We start from the raw sequence: 18,210 nt of genomic DNA, 5'->3' as shown, positions 1-18,210 counted from the left end.
GAGTTGTTTAAGCATATTGCGTGCTTTTTTGTGTGAATGGATATATATGTGACTGATACAATATTGAAAGCGTGTGATATAAACACAACTGGTATCACGACTCTCATCAACACATGCCTTCTTAATATCGGATGGGATAATGAGTTGACGATGCATCAACTGCTTCGAGAGTTGGGAAGAGACTTGGTACGTGAAGAATCGCCGAACATGCCATGGAAGCGTAGTCGAGTATGGCATCACAAGGAGTCATTTGAACTGTTGAAAGACAACAAAGTAAGATCGATCGAGGCATGTATATCTTTTATTAGTAGTTATGCATATTCTTACTGTCTAATTCTCTTTTTTCGCAGGGTAAGGGATATACTATAGGCCTTTCCCTTGACACGAGAATGCTTGACAAAACTAACTTACCTGGATCATTTGAGCTTGAAACTAATTCATTTAGCAACATGAATAGCTTAATGCTACTACAACTCAATTATGTGCAATTACAAGGACATTATGAAAATTTTCCAAAAAGATTAAGATGGTTGTGTATGCATGGGTTCTCATTAAAGTCTATACCTTTAGATATACCAATGGAGAATTTGGTTTCTCTTGACATGTCTTATAGCAATATTGAATCTTTTGACATGTCTTATAGTGACCCACAACCTCGTGCCAAGAGGAAAAAGGTAAGATTTAATTTAGTTATTGTGTATGAGAATGATAATAATCAATAATAATCTACTTAGATACTCGTATATTATAAAACGTATCAAGTCCCGTATCGATAATCAACACACGAATTAAACGAATAACTCTCATTTATATTAATCAGAAAATATTACTCAAAAAACTGATTACAACTCTCAAACCCTAACTCGGTTTGACTCTTGATGAACCATAACTCGGTTACATCTAGATGAACCATAACTCGGTTACATCTCGTGTGTGTCTCTAGATGAACCCTAATTCGGTTGCACCTCACACCACCACACTCTATAATGTCTAACCCATCACGTTTATATAGACTACCCTAACTTGCTAGACAAGACATTACCTATTATAATTACAATACAATTAGGAAACATAACCACTATGACCTACTTGTCAATATCGTTCCCTCAAGTTCACCGACTTGTGACTTGGAGTATGAAATTACTTTCAACAATCACCTCCTAATTTCTAACTCGAAATAGGTGGCTCTTCAACTACAATCATGTCTATTTTGCCCTGTTTGATTTGACCCACGATCTTGACCTTCTCGGTTTTCACAACCATCTTGGCCTTGATCTCCCCAGAACTTTTCTTGATCCATAGATGTGTTCTTCGGCTCCCCCGAACTCGACTATCTCTGTGACCCAGTCCCCGACCATTCACTCGGCCATATGAACCTGCATAACCACTCCTTTGGCTGCAATCCCGGTCATCTAATCGAGCGAACATCAATCTTCCTTGATCTTCTTTTGTTTCCAAATCAAAACACGAGCACATCCTTCAAATCAAAACTTTGGTTAAAACATAACTCGTTTAACCCGTATAAAATAAACTCCGAATTGAACCAACTTGTCCAACCCAATTTCTCGATCACAACTTGATCGATAAAACCTATTCTTAGATCACGACTTTGATCGAACACAAAAACAAGTCTCAAACAAACTTCACCAAAAATCTGTACGCAAAAGCCTACTCGCTTGCAACACGGAATCTGGTCACCAAACCTGCTCAATCGCAGCCAGTGCTACAAAGCTTTTACCCTATATGGTTTGGCAACTCAACTTGTTGAGTTTTTGTTTTCTTTTTCTTACTGCTGCCTTCGAAAGAAAAGAAACAAAAATCAAACTTCTTTATATATTATTCCTTTCCTTCCCATGTTTCCTTTTGCGTGGCCTACTTTCACCTATTGACTTTTGTAACAACCTTTTAATAATCACAAAACCAAAACCAATCTCTCATGACCTTGTACGTAACCACAAAACCCACAAGAAAAACACAGAAAACGAAAACCAAAAACGTCACCCCGCAAACCCTCTCTTGCCGGAAACCGCTTTCCGCACAACAAACCGATTAAAGCCTTGAAGGAACCTGCTCGTTCTCCAAGTTCACCACCATGATTCGGAAACCCAACTTGGTTCCGATATGCGCCGATAATTATAACCAACGCTCACCGCCATCGATTATCGATTTCTTGAACTTGGCTCTGATACCAATTCAAGTCCCGTATCAATAATCAACACACGAATTAAACGAATAACTCTCATTTATATTAATCAGAAAATATTACTCAAAAAACTAAAACTGATTACAACTCTCAAACCCTAACTTGGTTTGACTCTTGATGAACCATAACTCGGTTACATCTAGATGAACCCTAACTCGGTTACATCTCGTGTGTGTCTCTAGATGAACCCTAACTCGGTTGCACCTCACACCACCACACTCTATAATGTCTAACCCATCTTGTTTATATAGACTAACCTAACTTGCTAGACAAGACATTACCTATTATAATTACAATACAATTAGGAAACATAACCACTATGACCTACTTGTCAATATCGGTCCCTCAAGTTCACCGACTTGTGACTTGGAGTCTGAAATTACTTCCAACAAGTATTTCAAAATCACAGTTATTGTTCTTTCATCTTCAGTAAATGTATTTCATCACTTATTTTAACTTATCTCTATTTCAGCAATCTGTTGAACCACGCATAAAACAGAATCGATTGCTTGGATCATTGAAGATTCTTGATTTGAGTTTCTGTGAACAGCTTCATAGTGTCGGTGGCTTTTTTAAACTCCCTGTTCTTGAGAGGTTAGTAGCTAGAAACTGCATAAGTTTAATTGGGGTGCGTGAATCAGTTGAGCAATGTGTTAAACTTGTCCACATTGATCTGCGTTATTGCTACAAGCTTAAAAAGATTCCAATATCTATAGGCAACTTAAAGAAGGTTGAAACACTATTGTTAGATGGTTGTAATTTGGGAGGGTCAGATATGGATTCATCTGATATAGCTACAATCTCCCAAACCTCTTCATCTTCATCATGCTGTTTGAACTTCTTACCAAACTCACTAATCATCTTGTCACTTACTACTAATAACCTGAGTAACAAATCCTTTCCCGTGGACTTGAGTTGCCTATCCATGTTAGAGAACTTATATTTAGATAACAATCCGATTGATTCAATGCCCAGGTGTGTGAGAACCCTTCCTAGACTTAAGTTGCTTTCTATGGATGAATGTGACAAGATTAGTTCAATCGAGTATCCTCCACGTACACTAAGAGAACTATCGGTCAGTGCTCTCCCTACTTTCGTAGATGAGATTCGGCCTTTGTTAAAGACGATTAAATTTTGTGCGGACATGTCCCCGATCAGATTAAGTGATTGGGTATTATCATTGGATCCGGAAATTGAAGTTGATGGCATTGTGAAAATCCAAGCTTTGGCAGACGTAGAGAAAAAGTTGTTACGTATTTTAGGTTGGGCAAATTTAAAGTGTATTAAAAAAAGATCCTTAAGAACTCGCATTAGTCTTTGGCAGAGGGAAGGAATACTAGAGGAATCTCCAATCCAGGTATCTCAATTAACTCACTTATAAGTTTGTCGTCTTATCTTTAACCATATTATGTTTTTTAATGTCAACTTTAAACCAACTTCCCATCCACAAATTTTTAAAGGCCATAACTTTTTCATATGTCAGTATTTTTTGTAAAAAAAGTGCACAATAAAAACGAGCAATTTATTCTCTTTAATTTGATTATGATATTGTTATATTTAATCAATTTAAAAAATTAGTGTGTTACATAGGAGTGTTCAATGCCGATTTTGATGGTTTTTATGCTAAACTTGTTAGCCAACCGTTAGTACCGATTTTTTATTGTCCAAAACCAAAAGTGAACCATTGAAAACTGAAACCAAACTGTTACTAGCAGTCGATTCCAGTTTTGTTTCACAGGTTAAGCTTTGATAATAAATTTTGTTTAAAATGATTATTAATTTAACTATATTATATATTCTAGCTAAACGTCAACAAATATGATACTTATGAATATTATAACAGGAAGAATGATACTTTTAGCCACATAAATGGTAAACATTAATGAAAGACCTATGATGCAAAATAATAACAAAAACAAATATTACCAAAAAAAATCATATTGAAATTAGGTTAAATTAAACTTGTAATAGCCAAGTTTACTTGTATTAGAAAGAGTTTGTTCAATTATATTTTAACTATATCTAAAATATATAACAAAACATATCTAATTCTAAATAATAAAAAGATTGAAATGCGTTCAACATTTACAGTATGGTCTGGTTTCATATTACCAGTTTCTGGTATAAACCGTGAACCAAACCGTTTGGCGTTCGCTACTGTTTGAAAACTTTGAAACCGACCAACCGACCGAAAATATAAAAAAAAAACAACCGTGAAACTAAACCAATGACCGGTTTAAACAGTTTCAAGGTTTTAAACCGAATCATAAACACTCATAATTGTTACATGTTTAACATAGTCTGCATTTAAACACCCACATCACGCGAGCACCTATCTAGTGTGTGTGTGTGTATAGATAAATGATCCAATATAATAATCTCTTATCGTACATTACGTACGCGATACCCTTAACCCTATATTTCAAAAAACACGCGGTGACAATTTTGTAAATTATTTCAAATCATTTCTATCCTAATTAACCGTTGCATCAATTCAACCATTGTCACCGACACCATTTGAAGACACACATCAATTGAATTGAATTGAAATACGCCAATTGAAGAAACTCAGTTGCAGACGTTCTATATTTGTTCATATGATGGAATCGATGATCAAATTGACGCTTGATTGATGATTGTTCATGATTACGAGATTATATGAAGTGATTTAAGTGTTCAATTTCATGTTACAGATATTTAATTTCATATTTGAGCTTCGGAACTTTTAAAGGTTTGTTCAAGTTTTATGTTACTAGAAGTTTAAAGATTTGTTCAAATTTTATGTTACTGAACATTTAAGTTTTATGCCTTAACTTCTATACTTTTTTCCTGAACTTCTAAATTTTTTGAATATAACTTTTAAACTTTTTGAATATAACTTCTAAACTTTTTTCTTAAACTTCTAAACTTTTCACCATAACTTCTAAACTTTTTGTTCAAAATTTCTTAACTATTGGTTATGAAGTTCTTGGATATTTGTTCTGAACTTTTAAAATTGAAAGTTTAAAGGTGTTCGTTTTGGCCAAAACATTTAAATGTACATAGTGTTTTCAGTTTTGTTCAGAACGTTTAAACGTGACATTTTGAATCCTAATTAGAGCTCAATTGAGTTTATTATTTATGCAATTTTATAATCGTTTGATAAATGTAAATCCTTCTACACATCAAATCGATTGATTAAATCATTAATTTTTGATCAATTTGAATATTTTTTTGAACTTCGACGTCATTCTTTTTATTTTGGTTTTTGACTTTTGAGATTTTATACTTTAAGCTTTGATTAGAGTTTAGTAAATTAGATGAAACAGAGGGGAGTTTAGAATTTGGATCATAATCGTTTTGTAATCGATGAATTTGATCATGAACTAGTTTTTGGGTTATTTACAAAACTGTCACCGGGTGTTTTGTAATCTAACGCTTTGGAAGGTCGCGTACGTAACGTACGATAAGCCATTATTGTACAATAACTCACCCCTATATATATATATAATTAAGTCTCTTTGTAGTGTAAAGGTATGTATTATGAATTTAATTTGATTAATTAATTTTGTACTTGGCAGTTGTATTATGAATTTGGAATATTCAGCACAGTTTATGAGGGAGAAGAAATGCCAAACTGGATTAGTTGTAGAAGCAAGGGGCTATCAAGCTCATTTACCATCCCATCATCTCCTAACAACCTCCGAGGATTAAATTTCTGTTATTGTGTGGAGACGGCTCCACATGATGAGTTTAGAATGCCAGTTATCACAATTACTAATTCTACAAAAAAACAAACCTGGATTTATAACCATTATATTGAAAAAGTACAGGCAGATGGAAAGTGTATATGTTTGCTAAGCCATTGGATGTTTGGGCCGAATGAGATGAAAGATAGCGATGGCATTACTATCGATATAGCACAGCTTCACGATGATGATGAAGAGAATCATACACTAAAGGTAATCGAGTGCGGGTGTAGTTTTGTGTATGATGTTGAAAGAAATGAGGAGGAGGAGGATGTGTTGCGTTATTACAGGTCATGGAATCACATTATCGGTGGAGATCTATCTCCTTTTCAACTAAAATCGGGAAAATACATCCTCGATTACTTCAGTTTCGGGCGGCTTATACCAGAGGTATATGACGAATATCATCATTTCATTGGTAATGACGTTTATAAAGGTAAATGTCATTTTTATTAATAAAATTTAGTATAGTCTTTATGAATAATAATTAATTATCTTTTTTTTTTCTTTTCATTAGAAGCGAGAATGATGTTCAAAGCATTCTCACAAAAGAAGAAGCCTAATCAGGTAAATATGTCAACATCTAAACTCATAGTCTAACTGTAAGGCCATTAATATTTGACTTGTGTAATAGATTAGCTTTTATGTTGTTTTCATGTTTGCTTTATCGTTTATTTCGTATAGAGCTCAAGGTGTAACATCCCGGCTAAAGCGGAATACGCCCGAGTGTGACGTACAGATTGCCCAAAACACATGTGACACTATTAAGTGATAATATTATCATTAATTAATTTAAACATCAAGTACACAAGTTTGTAACAAGAAATACAAGGAAAATACAAGAACAATTAGCAACTTGTCCGTTTATTAATATAACCTAAGTGTTAGTGTCTTCTCCGTTTCATCCTCTAATAATTGTCCATGTAACATATATATAAAATAAAGTCAACTAAATGAATAGTTGGTGAGTTCACACAAGTTTTGATATACGTACATAAAAATTATACAATTCCATGAAAAAGTGTAAATGAGCAAGTAATGTCCTTTTCAACTGGGATTGTGCACCAGCGTACTCAGATAAGCGCAAGTAAGGTCCTTTCCAGTTGGGATTGTGCACCAACGTACTCGGATAATGAGGCCATTTTCCACTCATAACAACAAATGTATTGAGTTCAAAGGGGGGCGTATGATCATACTATCTTGAAGTAATCCATGAGCAAGTAATTTGTAGCAAGTAACAAGTAAACACACAAGTCCATGTAGCGAATTTTAGTGTGTAAATAATGAATAAACGAAATTGAATTGTTGATAGGATATATATGTTACCCCCAAAATAGTTAAAAAGGGTAAAAAGGGGGTGTGAGAAACTCACCTTTGATATTGGAGACAACTTGAAATAATAACCGAAAGCGAGTTAACAAACGAAGCAATTAAATCTCACGAAACTATAAATAATAACGAAGATACAAAAATCAAGGACTAGCTACCGGAATTATAAAGTTAATTAACTTATGGTAAATGGGGACTTGGGGATTTTTTAATGAGTTTAACAAAAATGAATAAAGTTTATATAAATCATTTGATGTTTATTAGTTGAAGAATGATTTGTAGACAAATAATTATAACTTATTAATATAAGATTAAATAATAATATTAATAACAATTTATGATTAAACATTTGTTTCCAAGTAACATAATTAATTAATTAACTTAAATGTTTTGCATGAATCCTCTTAAAGAAAATTATAAATAGTAGTTATGTTGAAATAAAATAAACAATAATTAATTTACTCAATTATTAATTCAAAGATATGAAGTATGTTATATTTATTGTAAAATATTTTAAATAAAAGAAATTTTTATAAATAATCTTATTTAAAAGAAAGTTTATAAGTTATGATGATCAACGAATCATAAAATTTGGATAAATATATATTCATGTTTTTCTTGCAAAATAACTAGGCTTGATCCAAGATTTAGAAAAATCAAGGTGTTCATCTTGGATATCCATGATCATAATGATTCTTAAAACCAAGATATAATATTTTTATGATAAAAGTAACATGATCATGAAGAACAACTTATGAACAAGTATGAACATTCAAGATAAAATCAAAACAAAAGCTATAAAATGCTTGAAATGATAACAACTTACTTTTTAGTGCTCTTAAAATTAAGAATAGAATGGATTGAGGTGTGAAAATAATTGAGGATTTGTCCTCCTTTTATATCGAAAATATAGAGTTGTTATGTCTTAAGAAAATTATGAAAATTAATCATATTTAATATAATTAAAACACAAATTAAAAATTGTTTAATAGGGTATTCAAAAGGTTTAACTATTTTAATAAATTTTATTGAATTAAAACATTCATTAGTTTTTATTAGTTGAGTAACATATGAAAAGATGATGATAATAATAAAATTAATAATAATTATAAATAATAAAAGTAGTAGTTGTAGTTAAATAATAATTCTAGTAAATTGCATGGGACATGTACATAAATATTTGATTTTGATACATGAATATTTTAAATGAGTATGTAATACTACAAGGGTGGTGAAATGTATAATTGTATAGAAATGATCACATAAAATACATTAACGAAAATTTGAGATTAATTAATAATATTACAAAAATATATAAATTTAAATAGAAACAAAACCAAAAATTTAAAATGGGTCGGGTTTTCGGGTTTGAAAAGTAATGAGTGTTACACAAGGCCAAGCCCATTAGGCCTTTTATTTGAAAGACAAGAGGCCTATGAGACAAGGGCTTGTCACATCGCCATAGACCTCTTGGAACTTTTGAGGTAATTCTCTTTCCTTTACTCGTTCTTTCTCGTTCCTTAAAGCGATACGAGATTCAGGAGGTGTCATCGCAATACGCCTTTGACATCACGGATTGATCCGGTTTCGGGACCTACAATTGGCGCATATTCTAAAGAGATTATTGATCATCATTGAAAATCAAACCTACAAGACGGTCAAGGGGATACAAAGTGACAATGGGATGGAGTTATGTAACCGAACTTTCACTGATTTTTGTGACACAAAGAGGGATTGCACGTCAATACAATGTTACTAGTACACCACAACAAAACCGTGTAGCCGAACGACGAAATCATACGTTGATCGAGACAGCAAGAACAATGCTATGAGACTCAAAGTTGCCTCTCTTCTTCTAGGTTGAAGATGTCAACACTACATGCTTTGTGCAAAATCGTGTTTTGCTCAACAAACGCGTGAGGAAGGCTCCTTATGAGATCTACAAAATTAAACCTCAAGTTAACTAATCAAGACATTTAGTTATCCTTGCACTCTACTACACACCGTAACCCATTGAGGGTTAAAGTTCGCAGAGAAGGCATGCAAAGGTTACTTTGTTGGTTATGCGACTAACAAAACAACATGCATATCAAGTCTACATTAAGAAGACCGAGTTTATAGGAACAAAACAAGACTAATGCTTGCACTAGACTCAGACTTGGCTCTTCAACTATGATTATTTGTTCAACCAATTTCATCTTTATCCTTCCACTCCTCCTTCACTCATTACCGACACTTGATGTGCTAACAATGATCTATTAAATCTAACTTAAGACTGAACTAGACAAACCTAGTAATAAACCTAGAAAACCCTAAACCATAACGACGGGCAAGTGTACCTACCGAATGTAATATAGCGAAAAGAAGTCTGGGATATAAAACCCTAGAAACACTACTACAAAATATGTGTTAGGGTTTTTGATTTTTGTTTACATAGAATTGTTGTCATCACAGATCCAGATTTGATCGAAGATTGGATCAGTTTATATGGAGAAATTGATGGTATATGGGTGTTATCGTATAGATGGTGGCACCTAATCTATACTCAATTAGTTCTAGACTGATAGAAATCGTGAAACTTTAGACATCGCATCAGTTTAGACTACGCGAAATAATAGAAAACGTATTAGACTAGATTACACGAAATCATAGAAATTAGAAATCACATTATTACGTGAAATTATAGAAATCGCATTAGTCTTAGAAATTATGAAATTGTAAAAGCATTTTTTGCGAGATCACGAGCTTTGCCAGTTCCAATGTTTTTGCGAGTTTTATGATCGGGCGAAATTTGTTTAACGACTTCCAAATCTTTTTCGGAATCTTAACATTTGCGAAATCCCTTTCCACACTTACAAAATTTCAAGATTTGGTCTTTGGACTTAAAATTACACTTATATTATATTGGATATGTCAAGTTATTCTACAAAAGGGAACAAAAATGAGAAGGAGGAGAAGGATATCTAGCCATACAAAAAAACCCCTAAAAAAATTTAAAAAAAATAATAACTCAAAATTTAATAAAAAAAACGAAAATTGTAAAAACACAAAAATGTTTCCACTGCCTATCTCGTTCTCATAAAAAAAACACAATAGTAAGTGAAAAAAGTCGTCGTGTTTTTTTTGTTTATCATTGTGTTTTGTGTTTGTTTTTGTTATTGATTGTGTCTTTTTTTCCTTGACATTATGTCTTTTTTTTCTTTATATCGTGCTATTACTCAAAATTGTGTTATATTTTTGTTAGGCATTGTGTTATATTTTGCGATCTATTGTGTCTTTTTTTAGTTATAATTGTGTATTTTGTTCATTTTCGTTATTGTGTCTTTGATCTCGTCATTGTGTCTTTTCGTCATTTTTTTTTATTTTTTTTGTATTTTTTTTAACGGGAATGATGGCGGAAACATTTTTGTTTTTTAATTTTTTTCGTTTTATATTTTTATTTTGAGTTATGATTTTTTTTATTTTTTTTTAATTTATTTTTAAGGGGTTCTTTGTGTGGTCACAAATCCTTCTCATACTTCTTATTTTTGTCTCCCTTTGTATTTTAACTTACCCTATATTGAACTTATCTACCTATTCTAATAAAGTAAAATAATTGGGACACGTGTCAGTTTGTGGTTAATCCTCACAATGTTTTTCCCTCCAAAACTAATATATGTCATAGATTAATAATTATTCACTTTCCTTTTACATTTCATTTATATTATATCTAAATCATGATTAAATTATTCAATTTTCTTTAAAGTTTATTTATTTTATAACTATACATTTTTATAAAAATAAATATTTACATATTATACTACAATACATTATTAGAATATATTTCACAACATATTTGGTGAAATCCAAAAATCAACAAAAAACTGTGTTTGTTAAATACTTAAAATAGTATAATTTTAAATGTTATCATTAATATATTATACTATGTATATTGTTGATTGTAAATGAAAAAAAAACTCTAATATGCTTTCAATTTACGAAGTAATTTTTTAATCATTTAATTATATATATATGCTTAAAAGTTGATTCGTTTTTAAAAAATAAGTTCATTTATCTATTGGTTTTTTTGTACATTGTCATATAAATTTATAAATTATAAATATATGATTTAAATCATCTTTTCGGTTAATTTAGTATACTATACATATATGTGTTAAATTGTAATGATAGTATATACCAATAACTTTCAAATACAATAAAGTTTATCATATTTAGTTTCTTGGGCTTTTTTAATCAATGATTGCTTCGGGTTTTTGTGGAACATAAATTTGATTGTAACATGTTAAAATTTGATAAATAGATCGTTTGGTACAAATTAACTACATTTGACTTAAATCTGTTACGAGTAAAAAAGAGGTAATCTGAGTATTTTTAAAAATTTGAAAATGCAAATATATCGTCAAAGTTGCTACGGGTTCAAAGTTTTGACTTAAAAATGTAAAAACATGTAAGTTAGACTTTTAAATGTGATTGAGTTTCGAATTTATTTTTAAGAACATTTTTGGAAGTCAAAAGATTCGGGATTTTGCATATTGAGTATTTTTCTCTTAACTATTAAAATTTAAGAACAAATAACAAACACTTCCGACATGCCACCTCTAGCCTATCAATGCTCTTAACTTTAATCAAAATATAAACATTTCTATTAACATTGACTTTTTCTTGAATAGTGACCAAAATGTTGTATGTGAAGCATGTCGTCAAAATTATGTCTAAGTGAAGCAACACATTCACAAAATTGAACGGGTTAACCTATTTTTTTTTTCAATTAACAAAGTCGAGAAGACCCTCAAACTTATTAAAATCTTTTTCATGGTGTAGCTCAAAACTATTATTACATGAGAATTATTATCTGAAATTGGTTTATAACCAAATTTCTTTCAATTATACATATATGATAGATACTGAGAATAAATTTTCAATTGATGGAGTGTTCTTGTGTATGTTTTTGCGCTTGCATTTTTTTTATTAAGTTCATTTTTTTGTGAAAAATCATTTTGTGATATAAATAAAATCAATTTATGTATAATGATATGAACATAGATGTAATACATTTTTTATATACATTATGTGTTTCTTTATTTGTAAATTAATTATTTAGATCATCCCGTGTATTACACGGGCTCTAAAACTAGTATATAATATAATTATAAGACTTCATATTGTAATTCCTGTATATACTTATTGTGGAAATATTTTAACTTAATTACGACTTATTTTTATTATAACTTTTTAACTTATAATCTAAAACTTAAATCTTATTTAGTTTATATCTCATGTGTAAATATTACTAACACCTATACATAATACATACATTATAATATATCTAAAACTATCAAAATACCCCTTTGATTTTTAGCTACAAACTTAAACAAGATATCCTATATTTCCTACAAATATATATAATATATGTATTAACCATCCTTTTAAAATGACTAATCTATAATTAGTAAGTGTTATAATACCTATATTATCTTATAAATAATTCGTACGCATTAAATATATATCTAACTTGTTTTGTCTGCTAATCCTAAGCCAATGAAGTCCATGAATGCTTTGATTAAAGATCACAACCAATCTGTCTCACTGGAGCTGCCCACTAGGCCTAAGAACAAGTATTTCATATCTATGATCAAAGGATTACAGTCATGTCCTTTGTCATATGCATTTAGTGCTAGTCCTATCATCTATGAAGATTGGATCAAAGAATTTTGGGCCACTGCTGTGCAAGGATTCAATGGCAATGTACCGTATGTTGCAGCAACGATTCAAGGGCAGGCGATTTTAGTTGATGAAGACATCATCCGCAAGACACTACATATCAATGACCACAAAGTTGCTTTCAAAGGCAAGTTAAAGAAAGAAGATGCATATCATTCTTAGGCAACATGGGTCATGAAAGCTCTTACCCATTTACTGACGCTCTACCTCCATACTGGAAGTTTTTTGTGCATGTTACAACTCATTGCATTTCCAAGTTACAAGGAGGTTTTGACCACTTGAGTCTGGAACTGTTTACATTGATGTATAAGCTGGTGAACAAGGAAGAGTTCAACTATTCTCAGTTTATCTTCGAATCAATCTATTCACATGTTAAAGAGAGGGAGACCCCGTTTTTGCTTTATCCACGATTTATTCAGTTAATCATCAATGATCAGGCGAAGGACCTTGAAAAGCCTGCTGGGGAGGCTCATCCTATGGTTGTAATTGGTGAAAGTGAATTTGATGCGATGGCAATCCGGAAGAAGGCTTACAGCTTTACCAAGCCTTTGGTAAAATTTGGTCAGTTCGCTGAAACTGAAGAGGATGTTGATCTGAACTTTGGGGCCGACAGAGCCGGTTTAGATTATGAGTTGGTTGATGAGTCTTCTGATGCTGAAGAAACTGAAATAGAAGAGGAGGAAGATCCTGAGGAAACCGATAAGGGAAAGTCTAAAGTGTCACAAAAATACAAGAGGAAGGCTACCGACGAACCTCCTGTTGATGGCCCCTCTACTTTAGAGACTTCCGAGTCCCCTTTGAAAAGAAAGCGATTGAGAAAGACCGTTGAGCCTGAAATAACAGAGAAAATGATTGAAGAATCACAGAAATCTAAACCCGAATCTTGCAAATTTTCTCCCCCTCCTCCCAAGTTGGCAAAGGATATTATTATTCACAGAATAAAAAATCTTGAGAAAGAGAATGTAAACAAAAATGATGCTTTGGGGCACACCAGAACTTTCATCATAAAACCAAAAAATTCAAATGAAATGCAAACGCATTCTCTTGAAGAGCTGAAGAAGGCTAATGAAGAGCAATTTGAAAACCAGAGTAAGAGACTTGAAGCTCTTGAGTTGATGAAAGACCAATCTAATTTAGTGATGATGGTTGAAAGTCTAGAAAAAGAGATGGCTGAGGCAAAAACAAAGTTGGCGAAAACAGAAACCGACTTGGCTGCAGCTAACAAGAAAATTACAAAGTTGGAGGGTAGACACGAAAGAAAAATGCTGAAACTGCAGTTAAAGAATAGAAAGGTTCAGAAATTAACCAAAAAGAACATCAAAGATCTCGAGAAGCTTGAGAAATATCTGGGCAGAAAGCACAAACGTCAGGCAATATCTACTAAGAGATTCGCTGACACTTTGACCAAGTTAGTCAGTTCCATTGACACATTGAGCAAATCTCTTAATCAAGAAGAAAACGATGACGAGACATCTGATGAAGAAGAGGATGAAACTGCAGGTGTTGAGATTGATAACAGTTCAGATGATGAAGATGATGATGATGATGATAATAATAATAATAATAATAATAATAATAGTGATGATGATGATCCTAAGGTGAATACAGACGTGGCTAACCTTGAGGTTGATGAAGAAAATGATGAGAATGAAGAAGAGAATACAAGTTATGGTGATGGTGCCAACAAAGATAATGATGATGATCATGGTGGTGGTGGTGTAATCGTTAATCTTGATGCACTTGATGATTCGGATGATTGGACTCTTTCTGGTGAAGACGTTGGGGGTGAAGACAATAGTATCTTCTTCAACCACAATGACTTCAATCAACTCATTGGCAAACCTCCTAGCTATAAATAAGAAAATTTTGGAGTTCCACCTCCCAGCCTGTAAGTGCGACACACTTGATATTTCTTACGGTGCTTGTAACATCTCGGTTTCTCCATTTCATTGTACTTGTATTTTATACCCGGCCCGGGTTTGTATTCGGATTATCTGCGTTACTAAAATATCGTATTTATTGAGTGTTTATGGTGTTCATTTTATTTTATGTTTGTATGTTATGTGTAACCGACTACCAAACCTTACGATTTCTTATTTTAGCCTACTATCGCATTTAATCTAAGTCCAGGAGCTAAAAATGTCAAAAATCAATTCATGGTTTTTCCCCTCGTCGAGGGGAAGGTTTCTTGGAGTCTCCTTGTCGTTCGCACTACGCGACGAGAGGAGCTTCAGCCCGTCGCGATGCACAACCGACGATGTTGTCGGGAAAAGAATTTTGGCATCTATGATTTGATGCCAGTTCGATTCCAATCCCCATAATCTCTTGGAGTAACCTTCAAGACATGTTTGGGACAATTTCCCGCTCTCAATTCGCTATCTTGTTGCTTAAGTTGTTGTAATCAACCTTAATTACATTAATTTGATTCCATAATCAAATTATACACCAAATCTCTTCAATTAAATGAGTTTAACCAACCCCTCTATATAATCTAACACCCGTAAACCCAAATAATGTTGCTCTTCGAAATCCCTCTCTCTTCTGGGTTTTTTTTTTTTGCCAATTGGCAAGTTCTTGGCGATTTGACTTTCAAGATTCCAAGTCTTTGACTTTTCGGTGGTTTCTGCTCATTCCGTTCACTTTCGCGTAATGTTGCTATACTAGTTGTTGTGATTCACATGTCACAAGAAATTGTGACCTTTTTTTTACTATATATAACAAAACCGTGGTTACTAGCTCAACACATTGTTGACAATATATATTATTTTTACGCATAACGGAGGTAGCATTTTGGGATGAAGTGAAGTTTGGAGACTTAGTTGGACCATAAGCTTTTATTTGAAAATAAATAACAATTGTTTGAGTTGATGTATTTGTTTCGATTTGTTATCTTTTTTTTAGAGAATGTGTACTTCAATTTGAATGAAATAATTAGTTATTGCACTATATTTATTTTAGTGTCTTGTGAGCTATGATAAAAATTTATTCGCGTTCCGGCATGTTTCGTCGTAGGTTGGGGTGTGACAGTGTTGTAGAGATTGTTTTCACAAACATGCCAGCCAAGTATGTTACCGATGAAATTGAAGAAGATAATAGCAAGGCTGAGAAATGGCAAGAACATCACAAGCATGATCAAGATATCACAACAAAGCTCAACCTCAATCTTCCAAGAGTTAATTACAGTAACCTTGATGACTGGACGGAATAAATGTCCCCGACTCGACACTGGACATAACATGTTAAGCCTCCACCGGGTATGCCTTCAGTTGTCCTTGCTCACCATGAAATGCCTGGGTGTTTGGCATATACAATTATGTTCCTGCTCCTCATCTTCTCATTGGTAATTTAAAAGGAACAGGCTTTGGTAATTCCATTACACCAATCATTGTATCTACCGGTGAAGAGTTGATGCATTTAGAAAGTTATGGCTTTGAAAAAATCAAATGGGATCATTACCTACTTAAAGATCAGTCAAGACTAACACTTTGTCTGAGAATGAACAGAACCATATTGCCAGAAAGACTTGCTATAATTCTGATGCTTTTTCACTAGCAGCAGATTTTGTGAAGTTACTAAAGAATGAGGATAGAAAAGATGGATTCACTACAATCAAGCCTAAGCCAGGAACAAGAGACCATCACAAGTCAGAATTGCATCCAATCACTTGTGAAAGGCTTGTCTTTTACAAATATAGAGAAAGTCCGATGGCATTGTGCGGCTTTCCATTGACAAGCATTTCAAGTGTCACTCATTGGAAGACTTTGAAAGATGGTATTTTGATATAGAGTCGGGGGGAAGCAGTGATAAAGGCTGGTGGTAAGGAATACAAGTTCTGCAACGAATTCGATTTGTTGAGGTTTGTCGTTGATAGATTGGTGTTGCAATCTCATATTCTGTCCAATGTTAGTAAAATTGACTTTAATTATGCACAAGTGGTCAAGATGTACAAGGATTTTGTTCAAGCAACGGTGGAAAATAAATGGTACTTGGAGGGTGGAAAGTTCGAGTACAAACATGGAGAAATGATCAGGGATTCATTTAGGCATCACACAAGCTATTACAAGAGTCTAGAGGAAGATTGTAAGGCCATTATTATTAGACTCCTGTAATAGATAAGCTTTTATGTTGTTTCCATATACGTTTTATCGTTTATTTTGTATTGGGATCAAGGCCAAGCCCATTGGGCCTTTTATATGAAAGACGAGGCCTAGGAGATTGGGGTGAATAATTAAACCTCCAAATTTGGGGGATGAATATGAAGAGTGAGATGAAAATTTTAATGTGTTTTTTTAATGTCTTCATCCAAATTTGAGGATGAATATGCTTTTCTTAAGTCTATTCATTGCCTTGAAATTATTAAATGATACTTATATTATAATTGCAAGCAACAATTTATGTGTAGTAATTGTTGAGTATCATGATATAAGCAAAACTTTGTTTTGATACTCGAATAGTTAAAATGGCCAAATCGCACGAAAAAGATTCCAGATTTAACTCTACTAATAAAGTAGATACATAAAATAACACAAAGTGTCAAAAGTTATATACTCAAAAAGTGGATTTGTATATATACAAAATTGAAAAGTGAGTTAGATTATACATTCAAACTTTTAATGCCATGCATTCCAAGTACACTTTCACATAGAGGTGTACAAATCAGTTTTCCTTTTTTTTTTGAAAATCGGTTCCGGTTTTTAACCTGTTTGGTTTTTTTTCCAAAAAAAACCGGTTTTTTTGTAACCAGGACCGGTTATAATAGCGGTTTCAGAAACGAAATAACAACAACCAGTACTAACCGGTTTGTAACTGGTTTTAAAAAACTGGTCTGCAGAAATAAGATCATGGATAGTGGGCATTTTGAGGGGATGAAAGTTTCTCAAAGTGTCCCAAACACCGCCGCCCTAGGGGCTTTTTGGGTTGGGGCTCTTTGTACATAGCGCCCCTCCTTTAAATCCTTCAACCAATCAAATTTATTTCTACAAACTCCAACCAATCACACATTTATCTTATTTAAAATTAATTTAATAAACTATAAGTAATGATTATAGGAGCGCCGTCATTACACCCATTTCGGCAAAAAGCCGCAATGGTGACATGACGCAAATTGCATTTATAGCGGCTCCATCCATTACACAAGCTCTAAGTATATAAAAAAATAATTGAATTTGTAATTTTTTTTGTATGAATAGAAAATTTGAGATGTGACACATGAGCCTAATTATAAAATCA

The 18,210-nt window shown here is 32.8% G+C and overlaps 1 protein-coding gene across 1 annotated transcript; it reads left to right on the top strand.

Moving 5' to 3' along the window:
* The first annotated feature begins 36 nt into the window (after positions 1 to 36).
* Positions 37 to 13,143, top strand: LOC143573932 (disease resistance protein RPS4B-like). The gene is made up of 6 exons (XM_077058696.1): positions 37 to 273; positions 351 to 674; positions 2,676 to 3,560; positions 5,764 to 6,367; positions 6,449 to 6,498; positions 12,796 to 13,143. Exons 1-6 carry the CDS (start codon positions 37 to 39, stop codon positions 13,141 to 13,143), a joined length of 2,448 nt encoding a protein of 815 aa, XP_076914811.1.
* Positions 13,144 to 18,210: the final 5,067 nt, after the last annotated feature.

This window comes from Bidens hawaiensis, unplaced genomic scaffold, assembly GCF_021521415.1.
Source record: "Bidens hawaiensis isolate Kalapana, Puna unplaced genomic scaffold, B.hawaiensis_p1.1 tig00026727_1, whole genome shotgun sequence".
Lineage (NCBI taxonomy): Eukaryota > Viridiplantae > Streptophyta > Magnoliopsida > Asterales > Asteraceae > Bidens > Bidens hawaiensis.
The sequence above is the reverse complement of the archived record's forward strand: the minus strand, read 5'-3'. Positions and strand labels throughout refer to the sequence as shown.